The sequence below is a fragment of the Artibeus jamaicensis genome, unplaced genomic scaffold (assembly GCF_021234435.1).
Source record: "Artibeus jamaicensis isolate MK-2021 breed Jamaican fruit bat unplaced genomic scaffold, CSHL_Jam_final scaffold_1964, whole genome shotgun sequence".
Taxonomy (NCBI): Eukaryota; Metazoa; Chordata; class Mammalia; order Chiroptera; family Phyllostomidae; genus Artibeus; species Artibeus jamaicensis.
The window spans coordinates 31,662,122-31,683,447 of NW_026522030.1; the positions used below are offsets into that span (position 1 = coordinate 31,662,122).

At 35.0% G+C, this 21,326-nt stretch overlaps 1 protein-coding gene across 3 annotated transcripts in view; it reads right to left on the reverse strand.

Moving 5' to 3' along the window:
* Nucleotides 1–21,326, reverse strand: part of VPS13A (vacuolar protein sorting 13 homolog A) — a 197,546-nt gene that overhangs the window by 132,981 nt on the left and 43,239 nt on the right. For all 3 annotated transcript variants that reach the window (XM_037149102.2, XM_037149103.2, XM_037149104.2), the window contains exons 15-20: nucleotides 20,763–20,895; nucleotides 19,813–19,907; nucleotides 19,343–19,485; nucleotides 1,863–2,052; nucleotides 1,661–1,775; nucleotides 102–238 (exon numbers count right to left, since the gene is read on the reverse strand). In XM_037149102.2, coding sequence (XP_037004997.2) covers nucleotides 102–238; nucleotides 1,661–1,775; nucleotides 1,863–2,052; nucleotides 19,343–19,485; nucleotides 19,813–19,907; nucleotides 20,763–20,895 — 813 coding nt within the window. The remainder of the gene's footprint in view (nucleotides 1–101; nucleotides 239–1,660; nucleotides 1,776–1,862; nucleotides 2,053–19,342; nucleotides 19,486–19,812; nucleotides 19,908–20,762; nucleotides 20,896–21,326) is intronic.

Below are 21,326 nucleotides of genomic sequence, written 5' to 3' on the forward strand. Positions count from 1 at the left end.
CTAAAAAGCAATATGCCAAATCAGTCTAAAATACAAAATACATTTTAAACAAAGAAATACCCTACGTTCCATATTTCAGAATAAATATTATTACTATATACCTTTAAATGACCAAGGTCCAAAAGAAGCAGATTTGACGTTGGGCTAAAAATTCCACCTTGTGGGATAATAACATATGAAGCTTTCAAATTAATTCTGAGATCAAGAACTTTCTGTGTTTCAATAATATACAGCAGACCTGTAAAAAATACAAATCATCACAATATTTTTCACAAATTACTCAAGAAAGAAAATTATTAAATGAATGTAAAATTAGAATTTATTATAAAATGACCTACAGCAAAATATTTTCAATATAAAGTAAAAATGTTATCAATGTGTACACTCCTAATTAAAAATAACTGAGTGCAAAATTAGAATGATTCCTCAAATAAATGTTCTTAACCCCAAAATCAATTTGGATAAAACTCAAGAGATAATATATCTAAAAAACTTAAGTTTTATGAAACATTTATTCATAACTGCTATATAAGGATCTATGTAATTCTTTCCAAATCATGAACTTAACACAGGCACATATACCTTACTGAACAATGATTCTTGATCCCTGTGATATCACTGAGACAAGAAGAAGACTGAATTATTCAATCATCTTCAATAAAAGCATATGTAAACCAGAAGAGACAATAAATCAGTGTTCTCTATTCCTTAGGTATTCCATTCACTTAAGGTTTTATTCTAATAAATTTAATCCATTTATTGTCATGTGATTTATATACCAAATTAATCTATTTTATAGTCCCAAATCTAAAATTATTATCAATTATCAAATTATAATGACCCCATGAGATGGGAACTACTCCTCAAAGATGAAATTCTGCAAACAGCCACTGAATCACTATGAATCAATAAACAATGTTAATTTTTAAGGTTTAGGGCATCTGACATTCAAACAGAAAGGTACCTTAGCTCACAAAGGACAACAACCAAAAAGCCCACTAAAGAACTAACGTGTTTTGACTTGAATTGTGAGAAACTAAAAATGACAGTAACAACCTAATATGTAAAATTATGAATAGCTAGACTGAAAAACTTAAGTGATGTAGTTTATTTAATGTGTATAACCTCATACTGTGTCAGAAGCATGTGCAGTTAAAAGAACTTTCTGTTCAGAGGTTACATAAGTAAGGTCACAAAAGAGCTAAATGGTGAAGGGCAGAGATTAAACTAAAAAAGACCATTTCAAGAAGCCCTATGATTTTATAAAAGAATTCAAAGGCCAGTTTCTGTAATAAACAGAATTTCAAGAATCCTAACAAAATTTTGTGATTAACTTGAAGGTGGTTAATAGCTTTGACCTGAATGTAAGAAATGATTATGTACCAAATTATTTTCAATTAAATTGTATCTAGTCTAGATAGAAATTTAAAGAAGACATTACTCATGGGCGCGGACAATAGGTTAGTGACTGACTGGGGAGAGGTAGGGCAGAGGACAGTAATGGAAAAAAGGTGGGACAACCATAACCGAACAACAATAATAAAAAGTAGTAATAATAAAGTAAAAAAAAGAAGACATTATTAAAATCAGCTTTAAATGTGTGAGTGGTTAGTATACAATTCTGCACTTAATTCACCAAAATTAATACCAGCATTTTTACCTGTTGCTGTCTTATCACGAAATTCTTCAAGTTTTGTCAAAGTTGCTGAAGTGAGCTGTGCTAGATTGACCTGTTTTGGAGGTCTGAAGAATTCCACTATACTATTCACTGTTTTCTGGTAAAGTAAGCATTATTAAAATTAGGCACAAAAATCAAACCAAACTAAAATGTATGAAAACTTAGAAATTGAAAGAATGCTTACTGCATCATATATCACTTCTAAAGGTTCAGCTTCTATAATACACCTTTGAGCAATAGTTTCATCTAATGGATTTGTCTCAAATGTAATCCGGAAAAGTGATGTAGCATTATCCAATGAAGACAAAAGGCGGGGTTTTGCTGAATTGTCTGGTAGGCCAGTAACGTGAAAGGAATCTATTTTGGTTTCAAATCTGCATGAAAAAGATAAGATAAATACTAGCAATTGATATAACTATAAAGTATTTTTCAAATTGAAAATAATTTTAAAAATTGCATTTCCTGCTATTTCAGTCTGCTCACATCAAACAAAATATACAACTATTAGGTCTGACTTGAAAAAGATTAATTCACTCAGAACCCTATTCACAGTTGATTTCTACATAAAAAAGCCATGAAGGGTTAGGGAGTCTCTGGTTTCCCATGAAAGGAACTTGGAAGTCACCATTCAGTACTAACAAGTAAAAGCTGAACTGAAAAATGAACAGCTCTTCTTGGATACGTAAAAGTGCAGCAGCAGGACACAGCACCAAAGCACTGCCCCAAAGATTACAGAGACAGACAGTGAATATAGGGAGGCACAGTTTACCAGAGGAGAGGCTCAGGATAGGAACCTACTGTGGATATCGGTACCAAGGCCGAAAACCTGAATTGTAGTTGATGAATTGCTGGAGACAGTGTGGAGAACTCAAGAGTGTTAAAAACTCTAGGCAGACCCAGTCACAGCAAAGCCTCCACAGTATTTTGAGATAGCTCCAGAAACCCGACCAGGTTCCCACAGTAAATATTGCAGAAAAAATCCCTCAACTTTCAAGCAAGGAGAGGGAGACAAATCATTTAAAAATATGACAGAGGACTCTGTTCTTCTTAACAAGACCTGGCTTTTAGAGAAACTAGTTCCTACCCTAATGGGGTATTATCAGAGCCAAAATGACTGAGAGAAAGAAAAAGATGCTTTAGATCATATATTATCTGGGAAATACAAATTAAACAATAAGATACCATTGCACATCTACTAGAATGGCCAACATCTGGAATACTTACCGACACCAAATAGCAAGGATGTGAAACAATAGAAACTCTTAGTACATTGCTGGTAGTATGCAAAATAGTATAGTTACTCTGGAAGACAGTTTAGCAGTTTCTTACAAAACTACAGTTGTACCATACAATCAAGTAATCATGCTCCTTAGTGTTTACCCAAAGAGGCTGAAAACTTATCTATAGAAAAAGCTGCACATGGATATTTACAGCAACTTTTTTTTATTGTTGTACAGTTACAGCTGTCACACCTTTTCCCCAATGCTCTCCGCTACCCCTTCACTCAATACCAATCCCCTCCCCACTGTCCATGCTCATGAGTCCTCTATTCATGTTCCTTTGCTTGCCCCTTCACCCTCCTTCCCTGTTAACCCCCTACTCCCTCACCTCTGGTCACTCTCACTTTGTTCTTTATTTCCAAGTCTCTGGTTCTATTTTGCTCATTTGTTTACTTTTTTTATTAGGTTCCACTTATAGGTGAGATCACATGGCATTTGTCTTTCACTGCCTGGCTTATTTCAGTTAGCATAATGCTCTCCAGTTCCATCCATGCTGACTCGAAGGGTAGGAGTTCCTTCTTCCTTTCTGCTGCATAGAATTCCATTGTGTAAATGTACCACAGTTTTTCAATCCGCTCATTTACTAATGGGCACTTAGGCTATTTCTAGCACTTAGCTATTATAAATAGTGCTGCTATGAACATAGAGATGCACAGGTTCTTTTCAATTGGTGTTTCAGGATTCTTAGGACATAATCCCAGCAATGGGATCACTGGATTGAAAGGCAGTTCCATTTTTAGTTTTCTGAGGAAATCCCATACTGTTTTCCACAGTGGCTGAATCAGTCTGCATTCCCATCAACAAACATAATAGGGCTCCCTTTCCTCCACAACCTCACCAGCATTTCTTATTTGTTGATTTATTTATGATGGCCATTCTAACCAGTGCGAAGTACTATCTCATTGTGGTTTTAATTTGCATCTCTCCGATGGTTAGAGATGTTGAGCATTTGTTCATGTGTTTATGAGCACTCTGTATGTCCTCCTTGTAGAAGTGTCCATTCGGTCCTTTGCCCATTTTATAACTGGGTCATTTGTCTTTTTGGTGTGGAGTCATGTGAGTTCTTTACATATATATTTTGGAGATCAAACCTTTGTCTGATGTAACATTGGCAAATATTTTTTCCCACATGGTTGGTTCTCTTTCCATTTTGTTAATGTTTGCTTTAGCCATGCAGAAACTTTTTAACTTGATGAAGTCCCATTTGTTTATTCTTTCCTTTATGTCCCTTGCTCTACAGCAGAGATGTCAAACTTATTTTTACCAGGGGCCACATCAGCCTCACAGTTGAGGCTGCCTTCAAAGGGCCGAAGGTAGTTTTAGGACTGTATAAATGTAACTACTCTGTAACTGTTAGGTCAGAGCTGGGTGCTGCTGCCAGGTAGAAACAAGGTGCCAGGGCAGATAAAACAAGGTGGAGGGTTGGATTTGGCCCACGGGCCTTGTGTTTGCCACCTGTGCTCTAGGAGACATATCAGTGAAAATATTGCTGTGTGTGGGGATATCTAACATGTTCCTATGTTTTCCTCTAGGACTTTTATGATACCATGACTTTTATCATGATAAAAAGACATTTAAGTCTTTTATCCTTCTTGATTCTATTTTGGTGTAAGTTAGTCTAGTTCCATTAATTTTTTTGCATGTACTTGTCCAGATCTCCCAACACCATTTATCGAAAAGGCTATTTTTACTCCATTTTATGCTCCTTTCCCCTTTGTCAAATATTAATTCATCATATTAACCTGGGTTTATTTCTGGGCTCCCTATTCTGTTCCATAGGTCTACGTGTCTGCTTTTATGCCAGTGTCAGACTATTTTGACTACAGTGGCCTTGTAATATAGTTTGGTATCAGGTATTGTGATCCCTCCTACTTTGCTCTTCTTTCTCAAAATTGCAGCAGCTATACAGGATCGTTTATGGTTCCATACAAATTTTTGAAGTATTTGTTCTATATCTGTGAAATATTCCATTGGTACTTTAATAGATATTGCATTGAATCTGTAAATTGCTTTGGGTAGTATGGACATTTTGATGTTAATTCTTCTGATCCATGAACATGGTATATGTTTCCATTTGTTTGTGCCTTCCTTAATTTCCTTCTTCAGTGTTGTGTAGTTTTCTGAGTACAGGTCTTTTACCTCCTTAGTTAGGTTTATTCCTAAACATTTTATTTTTCCTATTGCTATATCTAGTGGGAATTTTCCCCTAATATTTGTTTCTGATATTTTAGGTGCTTTGTTGTTGGTGTACAAAACTGTCTTCGATTCCTGAATGTTGACTTTGTATCCTGTCACTTTGCTGAATTCCTTTCTTAGGTCAAGCAGTTTTTTTGGTGGAGTCTATGGGGTTTTCTATGTGTACTATCATTTTATCTGCAAACAATGATGGCTTTATTTACCCCTTTACCCATTGGGATGGCTTTATCCCAACTTGGATGTCTCTTACTTCTTTTTCTTGTCTGATCACTGTGGCTAGAACTTCCAATATTATGTTGAATAGAAGAGTAAAAGTGGAAACCCTTGTCTTGTGCCTGATCTTAGGGGAAAAGCTTTTAGTTTTTGCCTGTTGAATATGATGCTGGCTGAAGGTTTCTCATATATGGCCTTTATTATGTTGAGGTATGCTCCCTCTATTCCCACTTTGCTGAGCATTTTTATCATAAATGGGTGCTGTGCTTTATCAAAACCTATGGGACACAGTAAAGGTGGGTCCTGAGAAGGAAGTTCGTAGCAATACAGGACACAGTAAAGGTGGGTCCTAAGAAGGAAGTTCGTAGCAATACAGGACACAGTAAAGGTGGGTCCTGAGAAGGAAGTTCGTAGCAATACAGGCCTACCTAGAAATATTTCAAATAAACAACCTAACCCAACATCTACAAAACTAGAGAAACAACAACAAAGCCCAGAGCAAGTAGAAGGAAGGAAATATCAAGATAAGAGCAGAACTAAATGACATAGAGACTAAAAGAATATGCCAAAGGATCGATAAATCCAACAGCTCGTTCTTGAAAAGATAAACAAAGTCAACAAGCCTTTAACCAGGCTCTTCTTTAACTAAGAAAAAAAGAGATGATCCAAATAAATAAAATCAGAAATGATAAAAGAGAAATTACAACCTATACCACAGAAATACAAAGGATTGTAAGAAATTACTAAGAACAACTATATTACAAAACATTGGACAACCTGGGCAAAATGGACAAATTTCTAGAAACATATAATCCTCCAAAACTTAGTAAAGAAGCAGCAGAAAGCCCGAATAGACTGATACCAGCTAGTGAAATTGAACCAGAAATTAAAAAACTCCCAGCACACAAAAGCCCTGAGCCAGACAGATTCATAAGAGAATTTTACCAAACATTTAGAGAACAGCTATCCTCAATTCTCTATTTCAAAAAATCCAAGTAGGGGGAAAACACCCAAACTTTTGGTATGAGGCCAGTATTATCTTAATTCAAAAACCAAATAAAGACACAATAAAAAAACTACAGGCTAGTATTGCTGATGAACATAGTGCTAAAATCCTCAACAAAATATTGGCAAACCGGATCCAGCAGTACATTAAAAAGTTCATACAACACGATCAAGTGGGATTCATTCCAAGGATGCAAGAATGGTACTGAGGCAGGAGACAGCATAGGAAGAACTCTGACACTGCACTGCTGTTACTGGCCAGTGTCTAGTATCCTGATCGCCAGGAAACACCTTTTACCTCTTAGGTAGAATAAATAGTTAACCAAGGCAGGAAGGAGGGAGGAAACATGTGTCACACACCAACTCAGTAGTCCTGAGCCTGGTCTGATAATATTGCCAGGTTGTTCCAACACCACAAAAAAAAAAACTATGTTACCAAGAAACAAGGGAAGTCCTTGAAATTCTATGAAGCATTCCCGCTATCTGGGAAAGAAAGCCTTGAAACTGTGCTTTCATCCCAGGGCCTGGAATGCGGGAGAGGGTCCACGTTGCCTAAAGAAGCCCATAACACAACTTTGGTTAAGTGTCTACCTCTGGTCACCTGGTTTTATGAGGGAGTCCCAAATGCTTACAGAAGGAGCCCATAAATGACTTTGGAAAGTGCCCCAATTTTAATTAACTGTCACGTATTTGTTTTACCACAAGACAAACAAAGAGAGTCTAGATAAGGATTCGGGATAACAGACCCCCACACATACCTATGTTTGGGTAGTCACGTCCCCCGAGGAGAGCTGGCACCACCTTTACCCGCCAATCAATATCTAACTTTTTCCTCTTATCTGACCAACTATGTAAGTCCTCAGAACAAATGATTCACTTTCTTTCTTGGGGGATCAGGGGACTCAGGGTGCTCTCAGCTCTCTGGCCACCAGGCTTCTGGTTACCCAGCCTCAGGTCACCTGGGGGCTTGCCACCCTGGTCTTCAGCTGCTCTTCCTTGCCTCCCTGCTTTGCACTGAAATTTTATCTTTCATCCCCAACTCAAGCTAGTCCTGTTCTCTTCCATAGAAACAGACCACTAATAAACTGATTGCATGCTAATAGATTTGCTGATCTGTAATTCTTTACATGTGTCAGCAAGAAGAACCAGGTCCCTCACATAAACAGTATAATATATACAAATCAATAAATGTAGTAACTCACACAAACAACATGAAAGATAAAAACCAAATGATATCAACAGATGCTGAAAATGCAGCTTTCTTTATAATTGCCAAAACTTGGCAGCAACTAAGATGTCCTTCAGTGGGTAAATGGAACTAGTACATCCAGACAATAGGATGCTAGTAAACACTAAAACAAAATGAACTATCAAGACATAAAAGTACATAGAGAACACTTAAATGCATGTTACAAAGTTAAAAAGCCAATCTGAGAAGTACATAATGTCTGATTTCAACTACATAAGATTCTGGAAATGGCAAAACCATGGGCACAGTTAAAAAGATCATTGGTCAGTGGTGAGGGGATGACTAGGCAGAACGTAAGATGTTTAGAGCAGTAAAAATACTCTTTATGGCACCATAAGAATCCAAACCCATAAAATGTATAATACCAGGAATGAACTGCACTGTAAACTAGGGACGTCAGGTGATCATGACATGTGAATGAGGTTCATCCTTGGTTTAAAAAAGAAAAAGTCTCAATCTGGTGAGAGACACTGAAAAGAGGGGAGACTATGCATGTACATGGGCAGGAGCCTCCTGGGAAATGTCTGTGCCTCCCGCCCAAATTTGTTGTAAGCCTAAAACTGCTCTAAAACAAGAGTCCTAAAAAATGTTAATGGCATATTGTCATTTAAAATGCCAGAGTTAGGTGCTCAAAGAATCACTCTCTCCAATGAAATAGCCATTATTAGTAAAAACTACTAGAATTAACGGTTTTTGGCTAGTAAAATTTCTGGCTAGTAAACACTGCCGGAATTAACGGTTTTGCAAGTCTGGAATTTAATAAAAAACTTAGAGCAACCAGGAAAGCGCTAAATGAAGGAAAAGACAGATGAATTTCAGAAAGGAAGCACTCTGCCATATTTGTTTAAATGACTATCAACCTAGTCCTCACTGTGGCAGTGACTATGGGGACAATGGACAACACTCTGGGCCGGGCCTGCTGAAGCCAGGAGACTAATACAAGCTACGATGGTCTGAATGTTTGTGTTCCTCCACTTCACTTGTTGAAATCATAATCTCAATGTAATCATATTGGGGCATTTAGGAGGTAATGAGGTCAGGAGGGCAAAGTTTCTCATGACTGGGATTGGTGGTCTTCTAAAAGAGACTAGAGAGATCCCTGCCCCTTCCACCAGGTAGGGACACAGCAAGAAGTCAGTGGTCTGAAATCTGGAAAAGGACGCTCATTAGAACTCAACAATGTTGGTACCTGATCTTGGTTCTAGTCTTCAGGACTGTGAAAAATAAATTTCTGTTGTTTGTAATGCAAGTTTGGGAGCTCCATTCAATTAGGATGTGAAGGCTAAAGCAGAGATGTAGGCAGTCTGACATGGCGCTAAAGAAGTGCCACAGCTCACAGCCAAGAGCAAAGACAGATGGTATTTCTGTTTGCTTTGATTTGGCTCCGGGAAATTAAGGAAAAATCTGTCAGTTCACTAGCGAACCAATGAAATAGTGGAATAGAGACATCAGTGACCTCACAGGACAAAAAAATAGTCCTTTCAAAAATAGTTTGGGAAATGTACTGTTATTAGTTTATTAGGTCTATAATAACAAATTATCACAAACCGTGCATCTTTAAACAAGAATATACTCTCTCACAGATTTGGAGGCCAAAATTCTGAAAACAAGGGTCAGAAAACTGCTTCCTTCTGGAGGCTCTGCAAGACATCATGTTCCAAACTTTTCTCCAAGATTCTGGTGGTTGTTGACAATGCTTAATATGCCAACCTCTACCTGTCATTTCATGGCATTATCTTCTGTGTCTGTCTTTAAATTGCCTTCTTCAGTCTCCCTATTTCTTCCAGAGTGTCTATGTTCAAATTTACCTCTACATATAAGGATGTAAGTCATATTAACCTTTTTATATTTGGAAGCAGACCATCTCAAAATCAGGTCACATTCACGGGTACTAGGGGTTAAAACTTGACATATCTTTTGGGAGGAAACGATTCTACCCACTATAGTCCTCGACAATAGCAACAAGCTCAAGTGTGGGGAGAGAATCTAATTTCTATAGAGTTACACTGTACAATTCAAAATGCCAGGTTTTAACAAAAAATTACAAAGAATACACATAAAGTGAAAGCCCAGATATGGTATTTAGGAATATGGAAGAAAAACAGCAAAATTGAGTTGATATCGTCCAGAGAACAATCTGAAATGAAACCAAAAGGCCTCCTGGAAGCTGAGCTAATATGTACTTTCATGTGAAACTGGACATTTGAACTGAGTTAAACAACAAAGCTACATCCAGATACAGTTCCTGGAACCGACTCTGCATCACTGAACTCTCTATTAACAACTAATTTTTTCACCAAGCAAGAGACATAAGTAATTAATCATTTATAACAATGTAAGTCAGTGTGCCAGCACTGGTCACAGTTCTTTCAAAGCAACTTGCATAATCCCTTTCAAAGCCCCCCTTTTTCTATCTTTATAAATTCTGTCTTTTTGTTTTCACCTTGGAATACAGTTGGAGCATCTACCCAAGTCTATGCTTCTGAATTTCAGTCCCTAAAAAAAACACCCAATAAAGTTTTTGTGTGCCTTACAGTTCTTACACAAAATTCACTGACACTAGAAAAGATATTAAATAATTCTCTTAAATATACTCAAAGACATAACTAAATAAATTATCTTTTTTTAAAACATACAAAGAACTAAGAAAATCTATGAGAAAAAATCTGCAGAGAATATAACTGTAAAAATAAAAAAATAGATATGTTGGAGGTAAAAATTACAAGTTGATATGAAAAACCACTAGAGAAGGTCAGCATCAGATTTGAGCAGCCAAAAGAAAAAAAAACTACTGAACTCTAATATAGAACAAGTGAAAGTACTGAGAATGGAGAAAAAAGAAACAGGAAGATGAACACTGAACATTATCTAAGGTGGGAGGCCAGTAGGCAGACCAACACAGGTATGCTGTGAATCTGAGAAGATAAAAAGGGACAGAAATAATATTTGAAGAAATAATGGCCCAGAACTTATCAAACATGATGTAAGCCATGAACCTAAACAAGGAAGCTGAACAAAGTCTAAGATGAATTCAAAAAGACTTACACACAACACATAATTAAACTGCCAAAAGCAAAAACAAAGCAGCAAGAGAGAATAAACATCACATACAAAGGACTTAATAAATGAATAGTTGATTTATCATCAGAAACAGCAGAGGTTAAAAGACAGTGACATGATACTCTCAAAGTGTCAAAAGGAAAAACATGTCAACCAATAATTCTGTATCTGACAACACTATCCTTCTTAAAATTAAAAAGAAATGAACATTTACAGATGAACAAATGCTGATCTAATTTGTCACCAGATTTGCCCTACAAGAAATGCTAAAGGGAACCCTTCAGGCTAACAGGAGGGTTCATAAAGTATGTTACTGTATCATACGGTAACATACAGGCAGTAACTAGAAGCTACATTAAGAAATAAAGAATTACATTGATGAATATAAAATCCAGCATTACTTTATTTTTGTTTTCTACTCTTCTATTTCCTCTAAGTTTAAAGACAAATGCATAAAAATGATAATAAATCTAGGTTAATAGGCATGGAATATAGAGAAAATAGTAACAAAAAGGGGACAAATTTACCTCTTGGGGAGCAGAGCTTTTGTGGGTTATTGAAGCTAAGTTAATATCAATTTAAACTAGATTGTCTTAAATTTAAAATGTTACCATATTTTTTAGACCATAAGACTCACCCCCTGCATTTGGGAGGTACAATGGTGGTTAATGCTGCTGTTGACTTCTGTTCACATTTATGTTGGTGAAATATGATGTTATTTATGTTATTCAATATTTTACCACATTTTTTTGTTTCAAAATTTTTCTTCCTCTAAAACCTAGGTGCATCTTATGGTCCGAAAATTCTCTATGGTATCAACTAAGAAAGTAACTAAAGTGTATACAAAAAAAAAAAACCAAAAACTAGGAAAAACTAAAATAAAATCAAACACAAAAGAAGGCAGAATTAAAGTTGAGGGGAAAGGTATAAAACATACAGTAAACATATAGCAAATTGACAGAAATCCTTCTCTACTTTAAATGTCAGTGGATTAAAGTCACCAATTTAAAAACAGGGTATCAGAATAAGTGAAAAATCATGATAAATATACTGTCTATAGAGAGACTCACATCACATTCAAAGACACAAATAGGTTGAACATGAAGGGATAAAAAGATATTCTATGCAAAGAGTAACCAAAAGAGAGCTGGGTGGTTATATCAGTATTATACAAAAGAGTCTTAAAGTCAAAAACTGTTACAAAAGAAAGGTAATTTAAATGATAAAAATGTGAATTTATCAAACACAATTATAAACATGTATGCAAATACCAAAAATACATGAATCACATATTGACAAAACTGAAGGGAGAAATGGACAATTCTGCATTAACAGTTAAAAGACTTCAATATCCTACCCTCGATAAAGGCAGAAATCCAGACCAAAAAACAATAAAGTAATGGAGAACTTGATACTATAAACTGGTCACTAGAACAGACATATAAGGAACAGTCCACCCAACAGCAACAGAATACACATTCTTCTCAAATGCAAACATATGGAGCATTCTCCAAAATAGAGCATATGTTAGGCTAAAGTATGTTTTTAAAAATTAATAAGGAGTGAAATTGTACAAAGTATCTTCTCCAATCAAAATGGAATTAAGCTAGTATATGTGCTGCCAAAGTGAACACAGGAATTAAGCTAGAAATCTTAGAGGTAAAATCCAAAGTTTCTGGTAATTTTCAGAAGGAAACACCTCAAAATTCCAAAACACATGGAAATTAAACAAAATATTCTTAAGCAATCAATAGTTCCAAAAATAAGTTTAAAAATACTTTAAAATGAATGCACATGAAAAACAACATGTCCAAACCTATAGGATGTATCCAAAGCAGTGCTCATAGGAAGTTTATATCTATGATGCATACATTAAAAAAGAAAGATACCAAATCAATAAATATCTTCACTTCACATCTGAAAAGAACTAGAAACAGAAAATTAAACACAAGCTCCCAGAAGGGATAAAATAATTAATGAAAGAGAAGAGAAAAACAATGAAGAGGATAAAAGAAACCAAAAGTGCCACTTTGAAAACATCAACAAACTGTACTTAAAGAACCTTTAGCTAGATATAAAATAAAGAGGGAAGATACAAAAAAAATCAGAAATAAAAATGGAGTCCTTATTACTGACCTTAGAGAAATAAAAGAATTACAAGTATAAACAAATAGTATACCAAACAAAAATAGGTAACCTAAATGAAATGGACAAATTCTTAGCAATGTACAAACTACATTGACTGCTTCAAGAGGAAATAGAAAACTGGAACAGATCTATAATTAGTAAAGAGATTCAATTAGTAACCAAAATCTCCCAACACAGAACTATCTATGAGCACATGGATTTATTGGTGAAATACACATAATATTTAAAGAATTGATAGCAATCCTAACATTCTTCCAGAAAACTGAAGAAAAGGGAACACTTCCTAACTCATTCTCTGAGGCTAGCATTATTCTGATACCAAAGCCAGGCAAAGACATCATAAGAAAAAAAAATTCTAGAGGCTCAAATCCCTTATGAATATAGAGGCAAATTTCTCAAAAACTTCTAGCAAACCAAATTCAACAACCTATTGAAAGACTTATACATCATGACCAGATAGGATTTACTCAGAAATCTAAGAGTGATTGCTATAGGAAACATAATAAAAAAAATCCATTAACAGAATGATTTAAAATACCACATGATCATCTCAATGATATAGAAAAAGTATTTAACAAAACCAAAAGTCATTTCATAAGAAAAATAAGAACCTCAAAAAATTGAAATACAAGGGTACTTCTTCAACCTTCAAAAGGGCTTTTATGGAAAACCTACTGCTAAAATCAGTCTTAATGGTAAAAGACTGAAAGCTTTCCTCTAAAATCAGGAACAAGACAAGGATGCTGGTTTTTACCACTGCTAGTCAACACTGTTCTGGAAGTTAGTTGAGAAAAAGAAATCACAGATACCTGATTAGAAGGAAAGAAATAAAAACCTCTACTCACAGATGACATAATCATATATATGTATGTATATATGTATATGTATGTGTGTATATATACACACATATATATGTACATATATATATGTGTGTGTATACATATATATATATATATATATCCCACAGAATCTACAAATAATTTACTAGGGCTAATGATTCAGCAATGTTGCAAGAGTCCTGAAAAAAAAGTCATATATTTATAGCCAACTGATTTTCAACAAGGGTACCAAGACCATCAGTCAGGTGGCGAAAGACAAATACCATATGATCTCACCTATAAGAAGAACCTAACCAATAAAACAAGCAAGCAGCAAACTATAACCCGAGACACTGACATTAAGAACAGACTGACAGTAACCAGAGGGAAGGTGGAGGGGATAATAGGGAGAAAAAAGGGAAGGGTTGTCAGGACCATGTATAAAGGACACATGGACAAAGCCAAAGGTGGGTAAGATGGAGGGTGGGAGGTGGGAATGGCTGGGGTAGGGGTCAGTTGTGGGAGGGAAATGGAAATAAGTATACTTGAACAACATTAAAAACAAAAGAAAGAAAAAGACCATCTGATGGGGAAATTCCTTAAACAAGTAGTATTGGGACATCTGGATATTCACATATAAATTCATCAACTTCTACTCATTCTTCACACCATACACAAAACTTAACAAAATGTGAATCATAAACCTAAATGTAAGATATAAAACTCTAAAAATCTTAGAAGAAAAATACAAAATTAGATTTCTATATTCTTAAGTTAGGCAAATCTTATTAGAGGTAACAAAAGCAAGAGCAAGGGAAGAGAAAAACAGGTAAACTAAAATGCATAAAAATTAAAGCCTTTTGTGTATCAAAAGATATTATCAAGAAAGTAAAAGGACAAGCTAAATGAAAAAAAATATTTGCAAATTATTTATCTGATGACAGTCTGATATCTGGAGTCTATAAAATAGTCTTACAAATCAATGACAAAAAGAATGACCAATTAAAAGTAGGTTCAATGAAGACATATTGTAAAGATAACCAACAGCCATATGAAAAGATGCTCGACAACATTAGTCACGAAGGAAATGGAAATCAGAGCCAAAATAAGAAATTCACTTCAGTAAAGAGAAGACATTAAAAAAAATTAATGGATTAGTAATTGACTACATTAAAAAAACCCATAAAATCACAAATCTTCCCTTTTAAAATACTTTAAAAGAAAAGCAAACAAACCCCAAAGCAAGCAGAATGAAGATGAAAATATTAAAATTTCAATTAGATATATAATAAAAATAGATAGGAAAAAATCAACAAAACCAAAGCTAGTTTTTTAAAAAGATCAACAAAACTTAATGAAACTAAGAAATAAAAGACTCAAAAAATTAGGAATGAAAGAAGACATTACTACCAACCTCATAGAAAGAAAAAGGGATTATATGGTAATACTATGAACAACTATATGCCAAATGTTACATACCTGAGATGAAATGGACAAATTCCTAAAAATAAACACCCAAAACTGACTAAAAAAGAAACAAAAAATATAAATAGATCTGTAAGAAGTACACATTTGAATTACTGATTTCTCAAAGAAACGCTCAGGCCTGATGATTTCACTGGTGAAGTCTATCACCAAACATTTAAAAATAAATCAATACCAATTCTTCACAAACTTCTCCAAAGGGAGGGAACACTTCCTAATTCACTATATGAGGACAGTATCATCTTAATACAAAAAACAAAGTAATCATAAAACTATAGATCATTATTTTCTATTAATTTAGATGTACAAATCCTCAACAAAATACTAGCAAACCAAATCCATCAATGTATAAAATGGATTATACACATGATCAAGTGAGAGTTATCCCAGGAATACACAGTTATTTTAACTCACAGACACAGAAATGCATTTGAAAAAACTTAACAACCTTTCATGACAATAGCAAGGCTAAACAAACTAGGAATACAAGAGAACTTCTCCAAACTGATGAAAGACTTAGCATCATACCTAATGGTTAAAAAACTGAGCTCAGTAATAAGGCAAGGATGCCCATCCCGACCACTTCCTTTTTTAAAAAATTTAACTGTTTTATTGTTCAGGTACAGTTGTCTGCATTTACCCCCCCATCTCCCTACCCTGATTCCACCCCTATTTGGGTTTGTCCACAAATCCTTTATAGTTGTTCCTAAAAACACTTCCCCCTTTCTCCCCTTTATCTCCTCCCACCTCCCCTCTGGTTACTGTCAGATTGTTCTTAATTTTAATGTCTCTGGTTATATTTTGCTTGTTTTTTTTTTTGTTGATTAGGTTCCACTTAAAGGTGAGATCATATGGTATTAGCATCTTCAACAAATGGTGTTGGGAGACCTGGACAGTTACATGCAAATAAATGAAACTCGATCACCAACTGATACCATACATAAAAATAAATTCAAGGTGGATAAAAGACAAATATAAGTTGTGACACCATATAAATCCTAGAGGAAAACATAGGCAGCAAAATCTCAGATATTCCACGCAGCAATATTTTCACTGATATGTCTCCTACAGCAAGAGACATAAAGGAAAGAATAAACAAATGGACCTCATCAAAATAAAAAGTTTCTGCATGGCTAAAGAAAACAGCATTAAAATGAAAAGAAAACTGACTGTATGGGAAAACATATTTGCCAATGATACCTCGTACAAGGGTTTGATCTCTGACCACTTCAATTCAAAATAGTAGTGGATGTTCAAGCCACAGTAATTAGGCAAGAAATGAAAGAAAAGTTATCTACATTGGAAAATTAGAAGTAAAATTATCTATCTGCAGATGGCATGCTCATATATGCAGAAAACACTAAAGAATTTACTAAAAATTATTGGCACTAATTAACAAGTTTAATAGGTTATAGGACACAAGATAATATATAAAAATCAATTGTATTTTTATACACTGGTAGAAAATTCAAAAATAAAATTAAGAAAATAATTTCACTTACAATACTCTGATAGAGTTCACTACACACTACCCTAGAATATGGTACCTTGGCATACTGAATATTTTAAGTCGAAGGGGTTTGAGGAAACAGTCAAAGCAGAAAGGTCACTCTGACTTTCTCCTACCCCTGTCACTCAAACAGATATAAAAGCCTCATGTGCGGTGCCCCAACAATACCCACAGGAAAGCAGATCCTGATCTCCAAAGACAAAGGGATACTAACAAGAATCCTAACAAACAGGCCTTGCTATGTTTCCCCAGTTCATGATATTTACCTCATAACCCACTGACTTACCATATTCCTCCACACTTGTTTACTCTTCTAAAACCTAGTGTAAAAATGGTCAGGTCTAACTAGTCTTTGGCTCTTCATTTCCTCATGAAGGATCCTATGTCAATGTAAAATAAATCTGTATATTAAATAAATCTGTATGCTTTCCTCTTGTTAATCTGTCTTTGTCAGTTTTCAGACCCAGTCAGGGATCCAAAAAAAATCTAGGAAAATTTTTTACTCTTCCACTGAATCAAAAACAATAAATTACATAAGAAAAAAATTTAACAAAAGAGGTGTAAAACATGTACCCTGAAAACTCACATTGCTGAAATTTATGAGGATCTAAATAAATGGAAAGACATCCAATATCTGTGGACTGGAATTCTTAATGTTGTTTAGATGTCATACTCCCCAAAATGATCTACAGATTCAATATAATCCTTATCAAATCCAAGCTTTTTTATTTTCCAGAAATGGACAAAATAATCCCAAAATTTACACAGAAATCAAGAGACTCAGAATAGCTAAAACAATCTTGAAACAGAAACTTTGAAAATAAAACTTGTGGGGTCATACTTTCTGACTTCAAATTTTACTACAAAGGTATAGTAATCAAGACAGTGTGTACTGGCACAAGGTTAGTGATATATATCTATGATAATAGAATTAAGAATCCAGAAATAAATCTTTACATTTATGGTAAATTCATTTTGACAAGAGAGACGAGATCATCCAACGAGGAAAGTATGCATAGCTTTCTCAACAAATGTTGCTGGGACAACTGAATGATCTCATGTAAAAGAATGAAACTGGGGATTCTGGCCAAGATGGAGGTGTAGGTAGATACATTTCACCTCCTCACAAAATCAAAAGAAGGATAACCACCAATCTAAAAGCAAAACAACCAGAACTGCCAGAACACTGAACTGTATGGAAGCCTGAAAACCAGTGAGTTAAAGAAGAAACACTCATCCAGATGGTAGGAGGGACAGAGACGGGCAGCCAGTGAAAAGGATGTCCAGCAAGGAAGCAGTTGGCATACCAGGCTGTCCCATATTTGCATGTGGATAAAAAACCTGGAAGAACAACTGGGGACCTAGCAATCCCTGCCCAGGACAGACTGTACAACACAGAGTTCCAGCACCGGAAAAATAAAGCCTCATTATCTCTGGCTGTAAAAACCTGTGGGGGTTGCGGCAGCAAAAGAAACTTCCAATCTCTCAGGAGAGTTCATTTGGGAGGCCCAGAGGGTCCTAGAATGTACGCAAGCCCACCCACTCAGGAATCAGCACCAGTGAGGGACCTGGAAGGGCACGGTTTGCCTGGCTCTTCCCCAGCTTTCAGTTACTTCCCCCTCTTCTAGCAAGCATTGTTGCCTCTCATTGTTCCCTCTCTGACCCATCCTTATGATGTCTATATGTAAAAATCCGTGGCAGTTGCAGTGGCAGGAGAAACTGCTAGTCTCTCAGGAGAATCCATTAGGACTCTAGGCCCATGTGGTCCTAGAATATACACAAGCCCAGCCAGCCAGAGAATCAGCAACAAGGCAGCAACTATAAGGGTGCTGATCATTTGCAGAAAGTGGGGGAAATGATTGAAAGCTGGGTGAGAGCCGAGCAAGTAGCACTGTTCCCTCTCAGACTCCTACCCACACACAACATCACAATACAATGAAGTGGGTTGTCCCACCCTGGTGAATTCCTAAGGCTCTGGCTCTTACAATGTAACAGATGTGCTGACAAATTTCAGAGACAAAGAAATAAGGCCCAAATGAAAGAATAGATCAAAACTCCAGAAAAAGAACTACATATAACAGAGATAGCCAACCTATCAGATGCAGAGTTCAAAACATTGGTAATAAGAATACTCATAGAAATGACTGAGTACAGCCATAAAATAAAGGAAGAAGTAAAGACTATACAAAGTGAAATAAAGAACAATATACAGGGGACCGAAAGTGAAGGGAAGGAAGCTGGGATTCAAATCAATGATTTAGAACAAAGGGAAGAAATAAACATTCACCTGGGACAGAAAGAAGAAACACGAATTCAAAAAAAATGAGGAGAGGCTTAGGAACCTCTGGGGCAATATCCAACATCTGAATCATAGAGGTGGTAGAAGGAAATGAGGATGAGCGAGAAATCAAAAACTTATTTTAAAAAATATGAGCCCTGGCTGATCTAGCTCAGTGGATTGAGCGCAGGCCTGCAAACCAGATGATCATGGTTTGATTCCCAGTCAGGGCACATGCCTGGTTTGCAGGCCAGTTCCCAACAGGGGACGCATGAGAGGCAACCATACATTGATATTTCTTTCCTTCTCTCCTTCCCTTCCCCTCTGAAAATAAAAGAAAATAACTGTAAAATTATAATCTAACTCCCAACTTCACAATGAAATTTTTTCTTATAGATAAAAGAAAATAAATTAATACTTACTTAATTGCTTGTGCTCCCGGTCTTTGTACAATCAAAGTGCTAAATTCTTCTACTACAATATCTAACAGCTCAGGTTTTTGTTGTTCTTCTCTTAGGACAATAGACATACTTTTCAAGTGTACATAAAACTTCATTGCTTCAAACTAGAGTATATTCAGAGGAATAAAATTAAATAAACAAGTTAGACACACACACAATGAAAATAACAACCACTCTTATTTACATCCTATTCATATAATCTATTCTTTCCAAAAACCAGAAAATACTTTAAAAGCAACCCTTTATATCTTAAAGAATAATCACATAACACTACAAAGTACAATATTTATCCCTACCTTAAAAATTAAAAAACAATAATTGCAGACACAGAAAAACATTAAAGAAAAAGTCAGCAACACAGATTTCCTAAAGGATTAAAAACAGGTATCACTATCATTAAACAGAGGTAGTAAGGCAAGAAAACCTCTTACTGATTTTGGCAAGGTTGGATCAACTGCTGTTTCACTATAGCCAATTGCTTCATAGAGTGAAGTTTTTTCTTCAGGTGTCAAGATTTCTTCAAGACCTACAAATTATATAAAAGTGTTTTGTGTTTTTAACTGATACCAAGATAAAACTAATCCATAATTAGTTTTAGATAAAACTAATCCATAATAGTTCCCTTTAATAAATTAAATGTAAATTTATTCTCATTTTAATAATACTTTCAAGAAATTATAGCCACAATGACAGAATGGCAATGGCAATTTTAGAAGGATTACTCCACAAAAATATAAATTTCTAAGTACATAAACTTAGCAATATACACTTGTAAATATTGGTATTAACCAAGAGCATACAAAATGGCTAATCGTATTAGGCACTTAATGACACTGTGCTGGGCAACACACTTAGCTCACAAAGTAGCATTAATCTCATAACTTCCCATCTTACAAATGATAAAATTGAGACTCAAAGATCTTAAATAATTTACCAGGGCCACAATGTTCACAAGTGATAGGTCCATGATATAAACCCAAGCCCCGAAGACTCCAAAGCTAAAATCTTAAGCATTTGGTTGAGAAACAAAACTCTTTCCAAGAAATGATGTGACTTCAATAAAAATCTGCAATGATTTATACACATTTGGCATTTTCATTTATCTGTTATTGTGCTATATGCATTTACTTAATCCCATGGGCAGTTCTTTTACAAACACTAGTAAGATAAAAAATATAAATAATTTTTACTTGGCATATACTTACAATGTTTTAACAGTAATTTTATTGATAAAAAGGATAAAGTATATATCATGTGTATATATACTTACAATGTCTATTTAATTAGAGAATTTTCTGCAAAACAATTTTCATACCCGATGATTAGCTACATTACCATACCTGATGATTAACTGCACTGCTATAAAATAAAATGAACGTACTTCCAGGTTTAATATCTGGTTGCTGTTCTTCAGTTTTTGATTCTGACCAACTCCACAGCCAGTTAAACCATCCTTTATTTTCCTCTGATTCTTTTGTTCCTTCTCTGTAAATCCTGTATCCAGCTTTCTTTACCTAAAATAAATAAAATTTCAAATAAATGACAAATTATCCTTTATTTAATAATCTAAAGAAATAGAAATCTGACATTTCAAAACTTGTCTACTTGAGTAAATAAATGTATACAATATACAAACTGACACAAGAATGAAATAACTGCAATATTAGCCAAACATAAGAATTAGGATTACCAGGCCGTTAACCCCACTGTCTTATGAACAAAGGCAATTCCAGAAACAAAAACAAACAAAAAAGTTAGCTTTTCATTTCCACATGAACTCTGAGTATTTGATAAGTCCAATAACTTAGAAAGAATATTTTTCCAATAGAACCTGTCTGATTTCCATGGATGCAACAAAACATTAAATCAAATTATCTTATAACAAATACAGAAAAGCAAATCTGAATCCCTTTTAGGAAATAGTATAACACAGCACCATATTAAT